General features: G+C 40.7%; 1 protein-coding gene across 3 annotated transcripts in view; it reads right to left on the minus strand.

The window, feature by feature from the left end:
- The window catches only part of INPP4B (inositol polyphosphate-4-phosphatase type II B), a 329709-nt gene that overhangs the window by 84756 nt on the left and 228396 nt on the right, over positions 1–16557 (minus strand). For all 3 annotated transcript variants that reach the window (XM_032768984.2, XM_075066288.1, XM_032768983.1), the window contains one exon: positions 16104–16251. In XM_032768984.2, coding sequence (XP_032624875.1) covers positions 16104–16251 — 148 coding nt within the window. The remainder of the gene's footprint in view (positions 1–16103; positions 16252–16557) is intronic.

Consider the following 16557-nt stretch of genomic DNA (forward strand, 5'->3'; position numbering starts at 1 on the left):
GAAGTCAGACTAGATGATCACAGTTCTCCCTTCTGGCCTTACAGTCTATAACTCTATGAAGATATGATTGAGCCAAACACTATATAAGTTATTGGGCTCATGACAGGGGTAACTGAGAGAAATGTAAAGTCAGTCATACTAGATGATCTGGTCCCTTCTGGCCTTAAGCTCTATGAATCTATGAAATAAAACCATTTGCCCAGGAAAGCAAACACAATAAATGAGATTGGAAGACACAGCATGTGCTGTGCCAGAGAAGTCATTCTGCGATAAGAGCAGAGTTTATTGTCATAGTATTAATATGAAGGATGCTTCAGTGCCTGATATGGTAATAAGCAAGGTCACACCTGACCTCATTAAAGTAACCTCAAAAGTATAATTGACATTCATCCTATTTCAAGAGGCAAAAGATTGGTAATCTCTACATTGCAGCTGGGAGTGAGCCTGTCAACTTGGGCAGACAGACTCGCACTAGTGGGGCTTGAGCTAGCGCACTAAAAAATAGTGTAGGCATTCTGGCTTGGGCTGGAGTTCAAGGTCTGAAGTCTAGAGGGTTGGGTGGGCTTGAGAGCCTGAGCCGGGACATCCACATTGCTATTTTTAGTGCTCTAGCTCAGTTCTGTCCATCTTGGCTGGGAGACTCACTTTCAGTTGTACTATAGACATACCCCAAGGCAGTGGTTTTCAAACATTTTTTTCTGGGGATCCATTTGAAGAAAACTGTTGATGCCCGTGAACCAATGGAGCTGGGAATGAGGAGTTTGGACAGTGAGAGGGGCTCAAGGCTGGAGCAGGGGGTGTGGGAGTGGGAGGGGATCAGGGCTCTGGGCTGGGGGTAAAGGCTCTGGGATGGGGCTGGGGATGAAGGGTTTGGGGTACAGGAGAGGACTTTGCATTTGGAGGGGTGCTCAGGGTTTGGGCAGGGAATTGGGGCTCGAGCTTACCTCGGGCAGCTCCTGGTCAGCGAAGCAGCAGGGGTGCTAAGGCAGACTTCCTGCCTGTCCTGGCACCATGGGCTGCACTGTGCCCTGGAAGCAGCCAGCAGCAGGTCTGGCTCCTAGGCGGAGGCATGCAAGCAGCTCCGCACACCTCTCGCCTGCAAGTACCACCCCCCACAGCTCAAACAGCCAATGGGAGTGCAGAGCTGGTGCTTGGGGCAGGGGCAGCATGGTGTCAGAACAGGTAGGAACTAGCCTGCCTTATCTGGGCAGCACTTCCAATGGGACTTTTAACGGCTGACCAGACACATCGTGACCAAGTGCCTTACATTCCGCGACCCTGTACTGGGTTGCGACTCACAGTTTGAAAACCACTGCCCTAAGGTGCTGAGGGTTAGGCAAAACGACTGGCAATCACAGAGAAAGAGAGAGAGAGAGCACGCTGTAGAAATGTAAGTGTCATATTTTCTGATCTTGTTTCTAACAAATTTGTTGAATTGAGACTACCTGGGGAGAGCTAAGGAGTCTTAGATCTAGGCATGGTTTTCTTTAACAAGCTTTATTTGTTTCATTTAAGATGCTTTTGAATCTTAGAATTTTATTACAGTCTTATCTTTCAGTCAGGAAAATAAACTTCTGAACCCCAGTGAGAGGGAGAAATGGAACCAACAATATGTAACTGGGATCACTCAGTCAAAGAAGATAACCCACTGATATTACAAAAAATCACAGAAGTATTTTCTTTTTATTATAAATATATTATGTGTTACACATGGCTTTCACTGCTTCAAGGAATTATTGAGGCACATACCATGACAAGATTTTAAAAAGAGCTAAATAATTTTTAACCATCAATATAACAATAACTTACTTTATATATAACTTTATATGACTTACTAACAACACTTAGCGGTTACAAGCAAGTTACAATGATCAGATTTCAGTTTCAGGTTCTAATTATTATTATTATATTAATCATGCCTAATGACTAACCAAGAATGGGTCCTCACTGTGCTAGACACAGAGTAGTAGTAGAAAGTTCCTGCCTGGAAGAGCTTACAATCTAAATAGGAAATCATCTGATTCCCTCTCTTTTCCAAAGTATTCCGCATAAGATTCAGTGCACTGGTTGTTGGGGGAGTGTGCTTTCTTCTATAGCGTCAAATTTGGTCCACTGCTGACTTATTAGGAAACAGACTATTTTATCTGAAGCAGTGGGCTAGAAAAGAATGGCAATTGCAGTGCAGGGCTGTAGGCCTCTATCGTCTGTGTTCAATGTAACTTTTCATCTCTTTTCTTAATGAAAGGTCCCAAATACAGTCTGCAAATCTATACACATAGCAGAACCCTAATTTTGTGAATACTTCCAATACCTTCATAACTGTGGGTTTATATAATCAGATTTGCCCTGATTATAGCATAGAGCTGGCTCAGCAGAAAAGGAGAGAAGTCTTCCAGGGAGCTTCAGTCTTGCAATACTCATAAATGCTGCAGGACTGACATTTGGCTCCTAGGGAGCTCACAAGCACTGCACAACTATATCTCCCACAAGTCTTGGGGACATCACAAGAGTGGATCTTAACTCAGTGCAACCCTATGGAACATAACTACGCTCCAGTTAACACAGACTTTTCAGTTTAAGAGATTTCAGACATGCACACAACATTTAATTTACCACCAAAACAAAGTCACTTATGAGATTAACAGCTGTTGCTGTCAAAGAGCACACAGCAACCTATACCCAACTGAAACGTCACTGTGAATAGACAGAATTCTAATTATTCAAACTGAAATTTATGCTGGACAACAGAATAGAAACCCTTACTCTTGTTAGTGTTGGGAGTACTTTATGTTAATACCAACACCACTATACTAATTAATAAAGTACTTTTCAAGATCTAAAAGCATGGAAGTACTAAACATTATTCTACTCAATTATCAGAGGTGCTTAAAACCTTGGTTTTATATCTCACACAAAAGGTGGCACCACTAATAGCACCGTACTCATTAATGTCATGAAAATCACTGGAGATTCAGTAATTGGAACCTCTTTCTATATCTAGTACTGAACTAAAACCACTTCCTGCAGCACGCACCTGGGCAGTCTCTAGGCATCTCCCTGCAACTGTGTTTGTAGTGTCATCGCCTACACAGTGATAAAAACAGGGCACATCTGATTAACTTGATCTCTGAGAGTTGACCTTGTATATTAAATAAACAAGGGATTAGGATAATTTTATTTTTTAATCAAAAATTCTCACACTGAATATCCAAAAATGTCTCAACTCCTGTTGAACTTTTAAGTTTCACAAACACTATGAAATGGCAGCAAAATTACCCATCAAAATATTTATATCACTTACAATATACATCTCTTTAGTTATGTTTTAAAAAGCAGTTTTCCAAAATCTCTAGGCTCACTACATTTCGTCTGATCTAGGAGGAACACATTCAGTTTTGGACAATAATAGAATGTTATTCTAGAATATGAACAGAATTGCTTTTTTCCTGCAGGGTACAAGATAAAATTATTCAAACTGAACTAAATTACTTGTACCAATCATCTGACTGATAGTTTATACTGAATTTTTGTTCATTCACTCAACATAGAATATGTTTAATCTCCAGTAGGTGGAGCTAGAAAATAAGTCTGAAACAGGATTGCATTATCACTTATTATTCTTCATTATAAAATTAGAATAGCCCTTTACATTTAGAAACTAGGGAATTTACCCACTGAAGGATAAAGTCTCATTTTTTTTTTTAGTTTTTTTAAAAATAAAGATTAGTTCTTGAATAAGTACCAAACTGCCAGCCTGGAGACACCATAGGGAACAGCAGTACAAGGTTTCCTTCTATGGCCACGTCTACACTACGGGATAATATCGAATTAGCTAAAATCAGTTTTATAAAACTGATATTACAAAGTCGATTGTGCGTGTCCACATTAATGCACATTAATTCGATGGTGTGCATCCATAGTCCAAGGCTAGTGTCGATTTCTGGAGCGGTGCACTGTGGGTAGCTGTTCCGTAGCTATCCCATAGTTCCCTCAGTCTCCCCCCCGCCTCTTGAATATCCGGGTGAGAGCCCAGTGCCTGATGGGCAAAAATCATTGTCACAGTGTGTTCTGGTACAGCCTCACCCCCTCCCTTTGGAACGCAGCAGACAACCATTTCGCGCCGTTTTTTCCTGGGTGAACTGAGCAAACGCCATAGCACAGCAATCACGGACCCTGCTGAGATCAGTAACGCAATCGTAGACGTTGTAAACACCTCGCGCATCTTGTGCTGTCTATGGTGAATCATGAACTGCAAGGCAGAGAGAGGAGGCAGCTACGGCAGCGCAGCGACGAGAGGCGATGACACTATGACACTAACTTCCTAACTGCGGCCCTGCATTTTGGGAGCTACTGCGTAATGGGCAGCTTGCTACCATGAACGCGATTTTGGGCGCGGGAAAAAAGCACAGACTGGTGGACCGAATAGTTTTGCAGGTGGTGGGACGATTCGCATGGCCTGCAAAACTTTCGCATGCGTTAAGAGCACTTCGCTTGAACTTTGGACTTGCTTTTCCCTGCCCTGAAACCCTATAACGAAGATGAGAGCAGCCCTCACAGTGGAGAAGCGAGGGCAATAGCCGTTGGAAGCTGCAACTCCAGACAGCTACCAGAGTCGGGAACATTTGAGTGGGAGAATCTAATGGGGCTGCTGTGATGCAGTAGTAGCAGCAAATCGTTAAGACTGCTGCTCGAAAGGTGTGACTCTGAATGTGCAGGTCACAGTGGGCTATTGCTGCAATGGGATTCCCTACTGGGGGCCATAGAGGAACCCATATCCCTATTTTGCCCCGGAGTAACCTAGGGCACCCACTACGTAAACCGCAAGGGGTAACTTTGTCTATGGTGCTGCAAGCACTTGTGAATCAGAAGGGAACGTTTCACAGCAGCCACGTGGATGGCCAGGAAGGGTTCATGACGCTCGCGTCTTCAAGCACAACTCTGTTTAACGCTGCATGCAGGGAATTACTCTCAGACCAGAAAAATAGACATTGGCGATGTTGAGATGCCTGTCCGTATCTGGGTGACCAAGCCTACCCCTTGATGCCAGGCTCATGAGCCATACACAGGCAGCCTGGGACAGTGGCAGGAGCTGTTCAACTACAGGCTGAGAAGTGCAGGAATGGTGTAATTGCATTTGGCCGTTAAAAGGCGCTGTTACCGCTCAGACCTTCAGCCAAACCAATGTCCGTTTAGTATTCGCCGCGTGCTGTGTGCCCACAATCTTTGTGAGAGAAGGGGAGATCGTTAAGTGGCGGGAGGGAGCCTGAGGCAAATCAACACTGGCGCTGACTACGAGCAGCCAGTACACCAAGGCGATTAGAAGAGCACACCAGGAGCGGTGGCGCATCAGAAGAAGCCTTGAAAACGAGTTTCAGCAACGAGGCCAGGGTACGGTGACTGCTGTGTGTTTCCCCTTGATGAACAGCACCGCCCCTCTGATTGACATCATTCCCCTGTAAGCAACCCTCCCCGTTTGATTAATTTTTATTAAAAAGTAAGTATAAAAAGAAGGCAGAGGAAATTATTCTAGTATCCCGCATGCTGTGGGTTGAGAGGAGGAGTGGAGGAAGGAAAAGGCCATTAAAGCACATTTCAACGTAATGACAGCCTTTTTGGTTGGAACGTGGCCATGGGGAATGGCGGGTGCAGAAAGCCTTCCCCACGCGTTCCTAAACACGTCTGGGTGAGGAAAGAATATGGAACATTGTAGTACGTTGAGGTGTAAGCATGGGCGTCATGCACTCCTGTAACCCCGCTGCTCTCCTGAAGATCCACATGCGGTCTGAGAATATCAGTTTGATCACGCAGCATTGCTCCAGCGTTGCATCACGCCACCGCGATCTTCCTGCCACCTCTGCAGCCTCGAGCGTCTCTCTATCCTCCCGTCACTGCATCTTTCCTGTAGTTGCTAGCACATCCTTCCACTCATTCGTGAGCCGTCATGCGGGTTACTTCCATGGATTTGGAAGAACATTTCATCTCGAGTTCTCTTCTCCTCGCCTATCTGACTAAGCCTTCGAATGGGGTAAGGGAGCCGACAACTCTGCAGCTGCATGGGGAGCGAAATCAAGGGAGACGAAAGTAGTAAAAATATACAATTTTACAGATGCTTGTACTCTTCACATGAATAAACTATCCACCTTACACCCAGCTCATGTGATTTCACTCAAGGTCGCATTTTGCATTAATTTAGATACTGAGTGCCTGTGGCTCTGGGTTGCATCTCACAGACGCAGGTCCAGGCATCATAATCAGCTTCCATGCGGCCATGGTAAGGCTTTATGGTTGACTTCTCCAGCGTCATATACACAGTGACCTATGATGCCTGTCCTGTTAAGAGGAATCCAGCAGACCCCAACTCCTCTTTTTATCATTCAGGGGTTTTTTTTCTATATTTATATTATCTTTACCTTTATTGATCATCTATTTTCTGTATCTTATATTAATTGTTTTTTTTTTTTTATTTCTTTCTGTCTTTGTTTATATGAGGCTATTTCTTGTAGTTTTGGTTTGATTTATATGTTCATTTCGAGTTTTTTCTTCTTTGTTCATTTTATTGGTACTTCTCATGTTATTTGTTTTTTATGCTTTATATATAATTTTAGGTTTCTTATATTCATTTTTGTTAGTTGTTATAGTCTTTTAATTTTTTATTTTCTGTTGTTTTTATTTCATAGAATTAATATCTTTTGTATAGGGTTCTTTAACTAAACCCTTTTTGTAAGTGTTGTGTGTTTACGTTTATGTTTTTATTTTTTCTGTTTTCTTTTCGATTTTATCCTACATTGTGATGTGTTAGACTTTATGTTGTTTTATTATATTTTTTATTCGGTTTTCATATTTTTTCTCCGATTATTATCTGGAGTTAGGTTTTTTGTAGTTTTTTTTTCCCTCCTACCCCCACCACAGGCGGCTATCAATGTAAGATCATTGGATCATACCCTTCCTTTCCTTCCACCCCCAGCACACGTGGCTGGTAGCTGGAAGATCCTGCTCGCCAAATGCAGAAAAGCTCAGCGCATCCTTCCCCCCCCCCCCTGCTTTCTATGTGCAAGGAAGGACTTAAGCGGCAGCCCAGAGAAAATCGCCAGGTAATGCCCCCTAATTAAATAAATCCTAATCAACCAGGTTACAATGAATGAATAACTAGCTGAGAATAACAGCGCAAATGCAGAACGTAATGTTTCTTGAATGCCAGCAATCACCAGGGCCGTACAACAGCTGCTGTTGTGAACAATATTCCCCCGAATACTGCTACATGAATGGGTGAAAGTGTCCTACAATGGGGGACCGGATAAGGCCGCGCTTGCCCAAGAAGATCTTCTGCAAAGAGGCTTGTGAGTACCTCCAAGAGTGATTTCATGAGATCTTGGAGGAATTTTCGCTCCATCCCCAGACATGAACAAACTTTCCTGTAACTTACTGGCTGCGAAGCAGCACAAGCCCTGCTGCAATCAACATTAACAAAAGATTGTTTAAACCATGTTGATATTACAAAGTACACTCACCAGAGGTCCGGCTTCCATGGCCTTCAACTGCTGGATAAGTGGCTTTGGGTGGCTGGGAGGGTAATTCCTGGGCTCAACAAAGCTCCTGACTGTGGGCGAAAGAGTGCTGTGTGCTTCAGCAAGCCTCCTCCGCGTCCGCTCCCCGCATCTTCCCCTCGCGCAGAATCTCAAGCCATGGTGATAATTACAACCCCGACCTCTGAATCACGGCCAGGGGGGTACGGTTGCGCAGCACCCTAAAATGCATACGCAGCTCAGCATAGAGCGGCATTTTCGGTCCGATCCAGACTTCCTTTGCTGTCTGGTTTCTGGTAGACTGTCTAGCTCCTTAACTTTAACTCTGCACTGCCAACTGAAGTCCCTGCGTGGCCTTTAACCGTCTAGATTGAAATTGCGTCAATATTTTCATCATTTCGTCTTGTCGAACGGAGTTCTGTTAGCACTGAATCCTCTCCCCATATAGCGATCAGATCGAGTACCTCTTGTGCGGTCCATGCTGGTGCTCTTTTTCGATTCTCAGGAGACTGCGCATTGTTACCTGTGCGGATGAGCTCTGAGTGGTCACCTGTGCTGATCAGAGCTCCACGCTGGCCAAACAGGAAATTGAATTCAAAAGTTCGCGGGACTTTTCCTGTTTACCTGGCCAGTGCCTCTGAGTTCTGATTGTTGTCCAGAGCGGTCAGTGGTGCACTGTGGGATACCTCCCGGAGGCCAATAACGTCGATTTCCGTCCACACTAACATTATTCTGAATTAGTAATATCGATTTTAGGGTTACTCCTCTCATTTTGAAGGAGTACAGAAATTGATTTAAAGAGCCCTTTAAATCGATTTACAGAGCAGTGTAGTGCGGACAGGTGCAGCGTTAAATCGATTTAACGCTGTTTAAATCGATTTAACGGCGTAGTGCAGACCAGGCCTATGCCTTGTCAATATGCCTCTAAGGGTGGTCTCCACAATAATTTAACCCTTGGCATCTCTAAAAAACACCAAGAAGGATGCCAGTTGTGATAGTGGATTTTCAGGTGCAGACACTTTTCTACTAGGAACTGAACTGAGATCACTAGTTCATTCCATATAGATCTTTGAACAGCCATCAGAAACAATTCTGATAGCTACTGCATTGGGCCTGATTTGAACCACGAGGTGAAAAAATCTGTATTAAATTACCAGTATCAGGAGTCTTCCAGTCCCATGCAAAACCCTAATTTAGTAGGATTTATATACACAGTTCACATCAATTTTAGCAAAAGTTGTGCATGTCAATACCCAGTGGACAAAGTTGTGTCACACACACACACACCGCTGAGTGTAAACTGTATACCACCACAAGATATTGATCTCATTTATATTCTGAGTTTTCATCCCAAATACACACACAAGGGCTAAAAGTGAAAGGTGAATTCAGCTTTTTAGTTCTAAATAGTATTTTAAGCCCATTCGCTCAGGAACAATTAGATATTTTTATTTTCAGTGTTTGTGTGCAAACTGTACCTGGTAATGGCAGTTGCAGTCAGTGCTGTTGCTCCTTCAACCTCTGCTTTCACTTCACAGTTTTTATGCTACTTAAAAAAGTGTTATTTTGGTTAGCTAACTGCTTAACAAACTGAGGAAATTGAGGGTAAATTGCCAGAAATTTAACCATTTTAAAACTGATAAAGCTATGCTTAAATAATATTTTCATAAATTCAGGTATGAATTTTTTCTTCTGCACAATGAGCTTTTTACTGCTATTAGGCTGCTTTCGGGAACCGAGGTCTATATGATTTATATGAACACCCTCCCCCTCCAACCTCCCTCCATACTACTGTTTGGAGTTTATTACAGACTTCAGCATACTGGGCTAGAGTATAACTGTCTCATATCTGAGAGTATTTCTTCTCTGAAATAAAACACCTGTGGCTGGCCTGTGTCAACTGACTTGAGCTCATGGGGCTCAGACTATGAGACTATGACGTTGCAGTGTAGATGTTTGGACTCCCTCTCCTCTCTCACAGGGCCCCAGAGTCCAGGCTTCAGCCTCAGCGTCTACACTTCAATTTTATAGTCCAGTGAGCAGAGTCAGTTGACACAGTCCAGCAGCAGGTGTTTTATTGCAGGGTACAAGCACTCTGAGAGGCTTTATAGGAGTACTTTATAAAGAGAAAACACTATTGTTTGAGAGCATGAGCCAGATTCAGCCCTAGGTTCTGTTGTCTATGTAGTCATAAGTTAGGGTGGGAGAAGAAGTGAGAAGAATGGCAGTGGTGTAAGATCCCCCACAGCTTCCCCTCTGTCACAGAGTCTGCAGTCAGACAGCACAGCTCCAAACTGCATGTTGCTGTCCTGGAGGGGGCATGGCCTGGAAAGCCAGAAGGCAGTCTTGATTGAGAACACCTCAGAGTCAGTCTGCAGCAGAACAGTGTGGCTACTATGGAATCCTCATTACAACTTAAAGCTGCACTTTCCTAGTGGAATTCCTGAGGGAAGGAAATGGTGCAAACTACCTCTCCCCAGCCCAGTTGTGTGTACTAAGCACAAATATTGACCCTTCAGACCAATACAAGAAATTTATTCATAGCAAAAGTAAAGGCTTGACAGAATCAGGTATCTAGGGCCATGTAAAAAAAAAAAAATCAAACACACATCCACAATTACAGGCCAAATTTTTCTGTGCAATTACCATGGCTATACGTGCAAATAGTCTGTCCGGCATTCAACTGGGAATTTCTGCATCCCAATACCACTGTGCACATGCAATTTGGGTAACTGCTCATACAAATTAGGCAAGCTATATTAGGATATATACTTTTTTGCACGGTCATAGACTCCTGACCTTTTCAAAATCAGGCCCACTATACGCACAGCGTAACTGGGCCCTTTAATGAGAACTGAAATATACTAGCTGTGAGCTAACAAAACTCCAAGCTTCTCTCTTACTTTTCCCAGCAACATACTTAGAGGATTCAGATGTGGCTAATTCTAGCTTTGCAGCCTAATACCATACATTCCTTACTGTAAAGGGAGCAAAAATGCTACAGATGTCTATGGCTTTCAACCAAAATTAAAATGGTATGAAATTAAAAAACAGGAGAGTTGAATGACAACAGAAAGCAGAAGGAAGTGGGAGCTATGATAATGAAAAGGTAGCTGGGACTGCACGCTATGAGTAATTTCACTACATGCACTATCCAATCTCTTTCACTTTTATTTACATGAACTATGTAAATAAACTACTCAGACAGGCTATGAAATAGGTCAAAGGACATAATGAAGGAACAAAAAGTGCTGTCTTAATATCCAATATTAAACAGGTTAGATATAGTCTAATGTCTCAAGGGAAGAAGCAGAAAAAAACAAGCTTCACATGCTACCAAACAATGAACCTTCTTAGTCCAAAATGTATTATGAATATGATTGAAATAATTAGTCTCAGGTAAACTTCTTATAGAGAGATCAGAAATCTTATTTATCATAGTTCAAATATTTTATATATTAGTATTATAAAATGACAGTTAATTTCTTCTTCCTTCCAATGAAGAATTTGAGCTAGCTTTAACTCAAAGACAGTAGCTAAGCCCTTTAGGAAGGGGCCATGTCTCACCACACATTTGCACAGCATTTTTAGCACAATGGGACTCCCATCCTGAGAAGGCCTCTGTGTATTACTGCAGTAAATGTAATAAAATAATAACAGCTTCACCTCTTTGCTGTATGGAAAGCAGAACCTGCTGTAATGTTTATTTTAACTGAACAACTTTGATGCTGAAGTGGAACAATTTACAGTTTATGGAAATTGCTATTCTACTGCCTAAAACCTAAAATTTTCCATATAATCACAGTGATTAACAGTGGACGCTGAAACCATCTGACCACACTAAATATGAGTGTCCCCTCAGCATTGTTTAGGAGAGAACTCAGAAGCCATACCAAAAACAAATGAAGAAGGCTGATAACCTGAGACAGGAAGCAAGTCAAATCTAAAACACAATAAATAGGATTAACAAAATAACACTTGATATAAAATTGCTATCTTGCTCTGGATTTTCTGACAGTATTTTAAAACATTATCGATTCATTTAAACACTATCTCCCTCCCTCCTGCACTGCAGACAGTGAGTCTTTTAGAAAGACAGTCTTACAGTTTGAGAGAGAGCGTGCTAAGTAAAGGGAGAAAGAGAAGAAAAAAGGAATGAGAAAAATGAAAACAACAGATATGAGGAGTATATTGTGGAAGTAGAAGAATAAAGGGGTTCCACAGGAAAACTACAGAAAAGGAGAATGTGAAAGAAGAGACAGGGAAGAGAAGACACAGAAAAAGGAGAAACACAAGAGAAAAGTTTATGGAAATTTCCATGCTCCTGCTCCTGAAAGTAGATGACATCTGATGCTTACATAAAATACATTTCCACTGGGGAACTTTTATACAGAAAACTCTTCACTTGAGGAAGAAAACTAAAAAGGGAACATGGCATTGTTTCAAATCCCCACCAGTTACTCTCTCACAGAGACAGACACTGGTTCAGGTGCAAAAGCACCTGACTCCCTAAAGCACGCAATTACAAAAGTGCTCCAGTCTAGAGCTGTGGGGTCCCTCTCAATTGCATCCAGCAGATCATTCCACAAAACTATCCTAGCAGTCTGTCCACCTACAAATCTTAGCATATACATTAAGATGAATGTAGAATCCTGTGCTTGCCTGAGAGCAAGCTACTGCATGGTACAGACTGGTAACACTGAAATCCTTAAAAAAGGACTTTCACAGTCTGAGTACTATGAAAAAAAAAGGGAAAATAACATAATTTAACGTTGTCAAGTAATTTTCCATAGCAAAACATTGAAGCTTAAGAAACAATGTTCTCCCTTAAAGCCCATCTTCTCTTTATGCTTTATCCTGCAGTGAAATCATAATCCTGTGCTGATGACACCATAGTCTGTTACCTTGGAAACTGGTATCTCAAATTCAGCCTTAAGAATATACTCAACGGTCAGACTGTAAGAAAAGATAGATTAAGGAGGGCATAATCCTTGTTTGAAGTAAGTATCTACAAGAGGGGAAAAAAGCCAAAAGGTAAATGTATTCACATTTTAAAATTTAGGAAATTTAATACAATGGATATGTTACACACCCTAAAATTTCAGGAAGTATATACTCAGAGGCTGCAAAGAAAATGAAATCCTACCTTTTCACCCTTTGAGTATGTATTATGATGCAGTCCTTAATTGACTGAAACATATCCTATTGCTCAGATAATCCAATATATCATGATAACATTTTCTACAACCTTAGATACGCAGGTGTAGAATCCTGTAACATTTTTTCCATTTTTTTTAATACTTACACTAACTGTATGTCATAACGATGAAATATATCTTTACTGACAGCCCTTTTATATGATCAGTTCCCTTCTCTACCAGGTACATATTTTAATAATCTGGTTATATATTATATAACTTCATGTATTATATATATTTTCTTTTCAACCAACAGCACAGCTTTTCTTATAGGGTCAGTTTGAGGACTGAGCTAGTCAACTAGGAAGCTAACTGAGTTAACTGGGGACCTATGCATGCTAGTACATTTACAGTATTACTCAGTTTTGTTATGTTTCATTTGTGGTATAACATATAAGTAACATCCATTGAGAATTTTTCATATAAATGTCTTTCACGGACTTTGTCTTGCATACACAAAATAGTATACAGCATTGCAAGATGTAAATGTGTTTCTACGGCTGTAAAATCTCACGGTACTATGCTTGATTTCTTGAGAAATAGTATGACATCATGTAATGTAACCAAAGGCTACATATACCCTATGGAGTAGAATTAAAGTTCAGTTTATCACCTTGACTATGGCATTTCCTGACTTTTGCGTACATAACCATAAATGTCTAATCTTCCATCTCACACTCTTAAAACAGAGAGAGAGAGAAAGAGAAAAAAAATCACCTTTAGGCAGAGATCACACATGGAAAATTTTGGCCTCAGAAGGCAAAAGTTTCAGAACATTATCAGGAACTGAAAACAGGAAGGTATACTGGAGTCTATTACGCATCCTGAACTACACCAGTTCCTGCTGCTCTCCAATACCTGAAAGCTTTCCACACTGTGGAGATGACTTTTTAAAGTAAGTTCTACAATAGGAGGCAACTTTCAAAACATTTCAGTTTCTAGGTCTACCCTTCCCAGCTCCACTTTAAGCCATCAAAATTTAATGCAGAAATGAAGCCACACCTCCTAACAAATAAAATATAACAAAATAAAGAACCTACAATTTACAATTAAGTAGGCATTGAAGAAATCCAAAAAAGGTCTTTAAAACACCCCAATTCTGTTCTCATTGAAGTCAAGTCATATGAACTTCACTGGGAGCATGGTCAGGCCCTTAGTAAACATCTGAGAAGAAATAAGGGCAGAATTTAATAAAAAAAGAATTTGTTTCATTGTCATAATTACTACAAGGTTTGTTTATTCTTGGCCTGTTTTTCAACTCTGGAAGAGATTTTATGAGCAGAGCAAATGATGTTTCCTGTAATTTCCTCAGATTAAAAACAGTACTGTTGCTTAGCATAGGGCAGGATCTTAATTTGCTTGGAGAACATTTAGCACATTTGTTAAATCCCTTTCAACCTAAACATTTTTGGGGGAAGGTAATTCAAAGTAGTTTTGAATTTGAGAGATAAAGACTCTAATCAACTTTTCACCTGGCTTTGTAAATTACGAGCCTGAGTGTAAGCTTTTGTCCCTTTGTTATAGCTAAAGGTAAAATATCATACACAAATAGAATGGGACTAGTCAAATGTGTCTCAATCTAAAGAGCACCACCGGGAAAATGTTCATGAGGCTTGAAAGAGCAAGGGAAAAATGGACTTTTAAAACTTATACTTCTCTAATTTCTTATTTTTGTGGGCAGAGGACTTCCAAAACACATACGCAAAGTTCTAAGTTTCTTTCAGTTAAGGTAAACAAAATTAAAGTAATGTAAAATCTTGTTCTACAGCCAAAATGATCCATGCCATCTGGAGAATAGATAGAGCACTGTACGTATCTAACACACAGGTAGCATAACAGAGGCCTCATTTGCAAAACAAATCCAATATTCATTATTAAGAAATCTACTATTACTTCACGATGTTGAAAAAAACCTAGTAAGAGTTAATTATCATCACGGAGGGGGGAAGGGGGAGTGTGGTGACGAGAAAGAGGAACAGTTTGTCACAAGAACATCTAAGATTCAGTTTTGCTGTCTTTATCAGACCCAGGACTGTTGAGTTTCCCTTCCTGAAGACAGTTTCAAACTGAAGACTATTCCTAGCTGATCTGTGAGATTTTGTACCTCACTTCAACATACAAGAAACATTCCAAGTAGAACACAGTTCTGAATCCACATACTGTGCCCACACTCCACTCCCACAAATTATTACAGGAGAATAAAGAAGAGACCAAAAAATTGCCACCCATTCCCCTGACCTTACAGCTGAGGTAGAGTCTCACCTCCTATAGAGAGAAATTCTCAGAAGCAAATGTAACAGGCAAGAAAAGTTCCATCTCTTTACTATAAAAATAAAGTGGCACATTTGATGCAGAAACTTTGGATGCCAGTCTTGGCACAAATCTCTGGTATTGGTAAATAAGTTGGCCTTCCAACTGCATTAAAATTAGGGCTACAGCTAAAATCCCAGCATCAGTACACAAATGGGATGGAATAATAGCTTTAATTAAATAACCAAAACTTATAAAATTTCTAATAATTTAAATATCTTTGTTCTAAAACCAAGCCATGAAAATGTGGGAGACACACAAAGACGTAATTACAGGATAAAAGAAAACACTGTCCCACTAAATAAAAGGAAGAGTAGGTTTTCCAGCAGTTTGCAGCCCAGAATTTGGTTCTGCTTCCAAGACCCTTTCCTTGAGTCTTGGAATACCATACACCTTCAAAGAGGCACTTTTACATTCATTGCAACACAGACAAAACAAGATTCTCATGTCGGATTTATACAGCGGATCTTGACTTTATATTTCACTCTCTGTGCAAATGAAAACAATTAGAAATCCAGACATGTAGGAAGAACAGAATAATGGAGCCAAGAATCACTATGTGGATCTGTGAGAATTTTCTCCACAGCATATTGTTAAATCATCCTCTACCTAACATCCAGTTCTGCAGAAACTGATGCATTCACAAATGAGAAGCAACTTTATCTTTAAAAATTTGACTTTGGAACCACCAAAGGATATTATGAGCAAAAGACATTTTGAAAGTATTTGTTAAAATTTCCTTAAGGGTTAATGTATGCTCGAGTCATTTTCTGAATGGTAGTTTCACGAGAAACCTAAAATAGATTGAATTATGTCAGAGGCTTCAAAGGAAAACACTGTTCTTTCAAGGAGGCTTTTATGTAGCACAAAAAATTGAGCACTGCAAGCAGTTCCTGAGTGCACAACTGAGATGCAATTTGATAAACAGCTTTCTGTCATTCAAGGCTAGGAATGTACAAAACCATACTATCAGCACTTTCATCAACAACACTATTCACTCTTTCTATCTCATTTTTATTGTGATTTTTTTCATTTTATTTACCCAGTCAATCATAAAAAATAGGTTTCTTACCACTTGTATGTGATACCACATGATCTGCAGATGAAGGGTCATTTTCGCTTTCCTTAATGCCATTGCTGCTGTTGTCTTTTTCAAGTAGTCTGTCCACCATTGCAATAATGCAGTTTAAACTCTTCCCCACATTGGTCCACACCCTATCCTGAAAAGAGCATCAGTATCACTATACATTATTGAAAGAAGCATAGAGAGACATGTATTAGTAGACCACTGGCTTCTTAATATTGTCTACAGTAGAATTACTGAATTGTAAAGTGAAAATTAGGTGTCTACAAATGATGTAACTTAACATCTTTACACAGCATCACTTCAAGAATTTTTTTTCCCATTGCCCCTGTTTCTTTTCTCCACTCAGACCCTATGCCACCAGCACTCCCAGCTATCTCTGTGACACCACTGATTTCCTGAGGAAACTACAATGCATTGGTCACCTCCCAGAAAACACCAT

The sequence above is a fragment of the Chelonoidis abingdonii genome, chromosome 5 (assembly GCF_003597395.2).
Source record: "Chelonoidis abingdonii isolate Lonesome George chromosome 5, CheloAbing_2.0, whole genome shotgun sequence".
NCBI classification, from domain to species: Eukaryota; Metazoa; Chordata; order Testudines; family Testudinidae; genus Chelonoidis; species Chelonoidis abingdonii.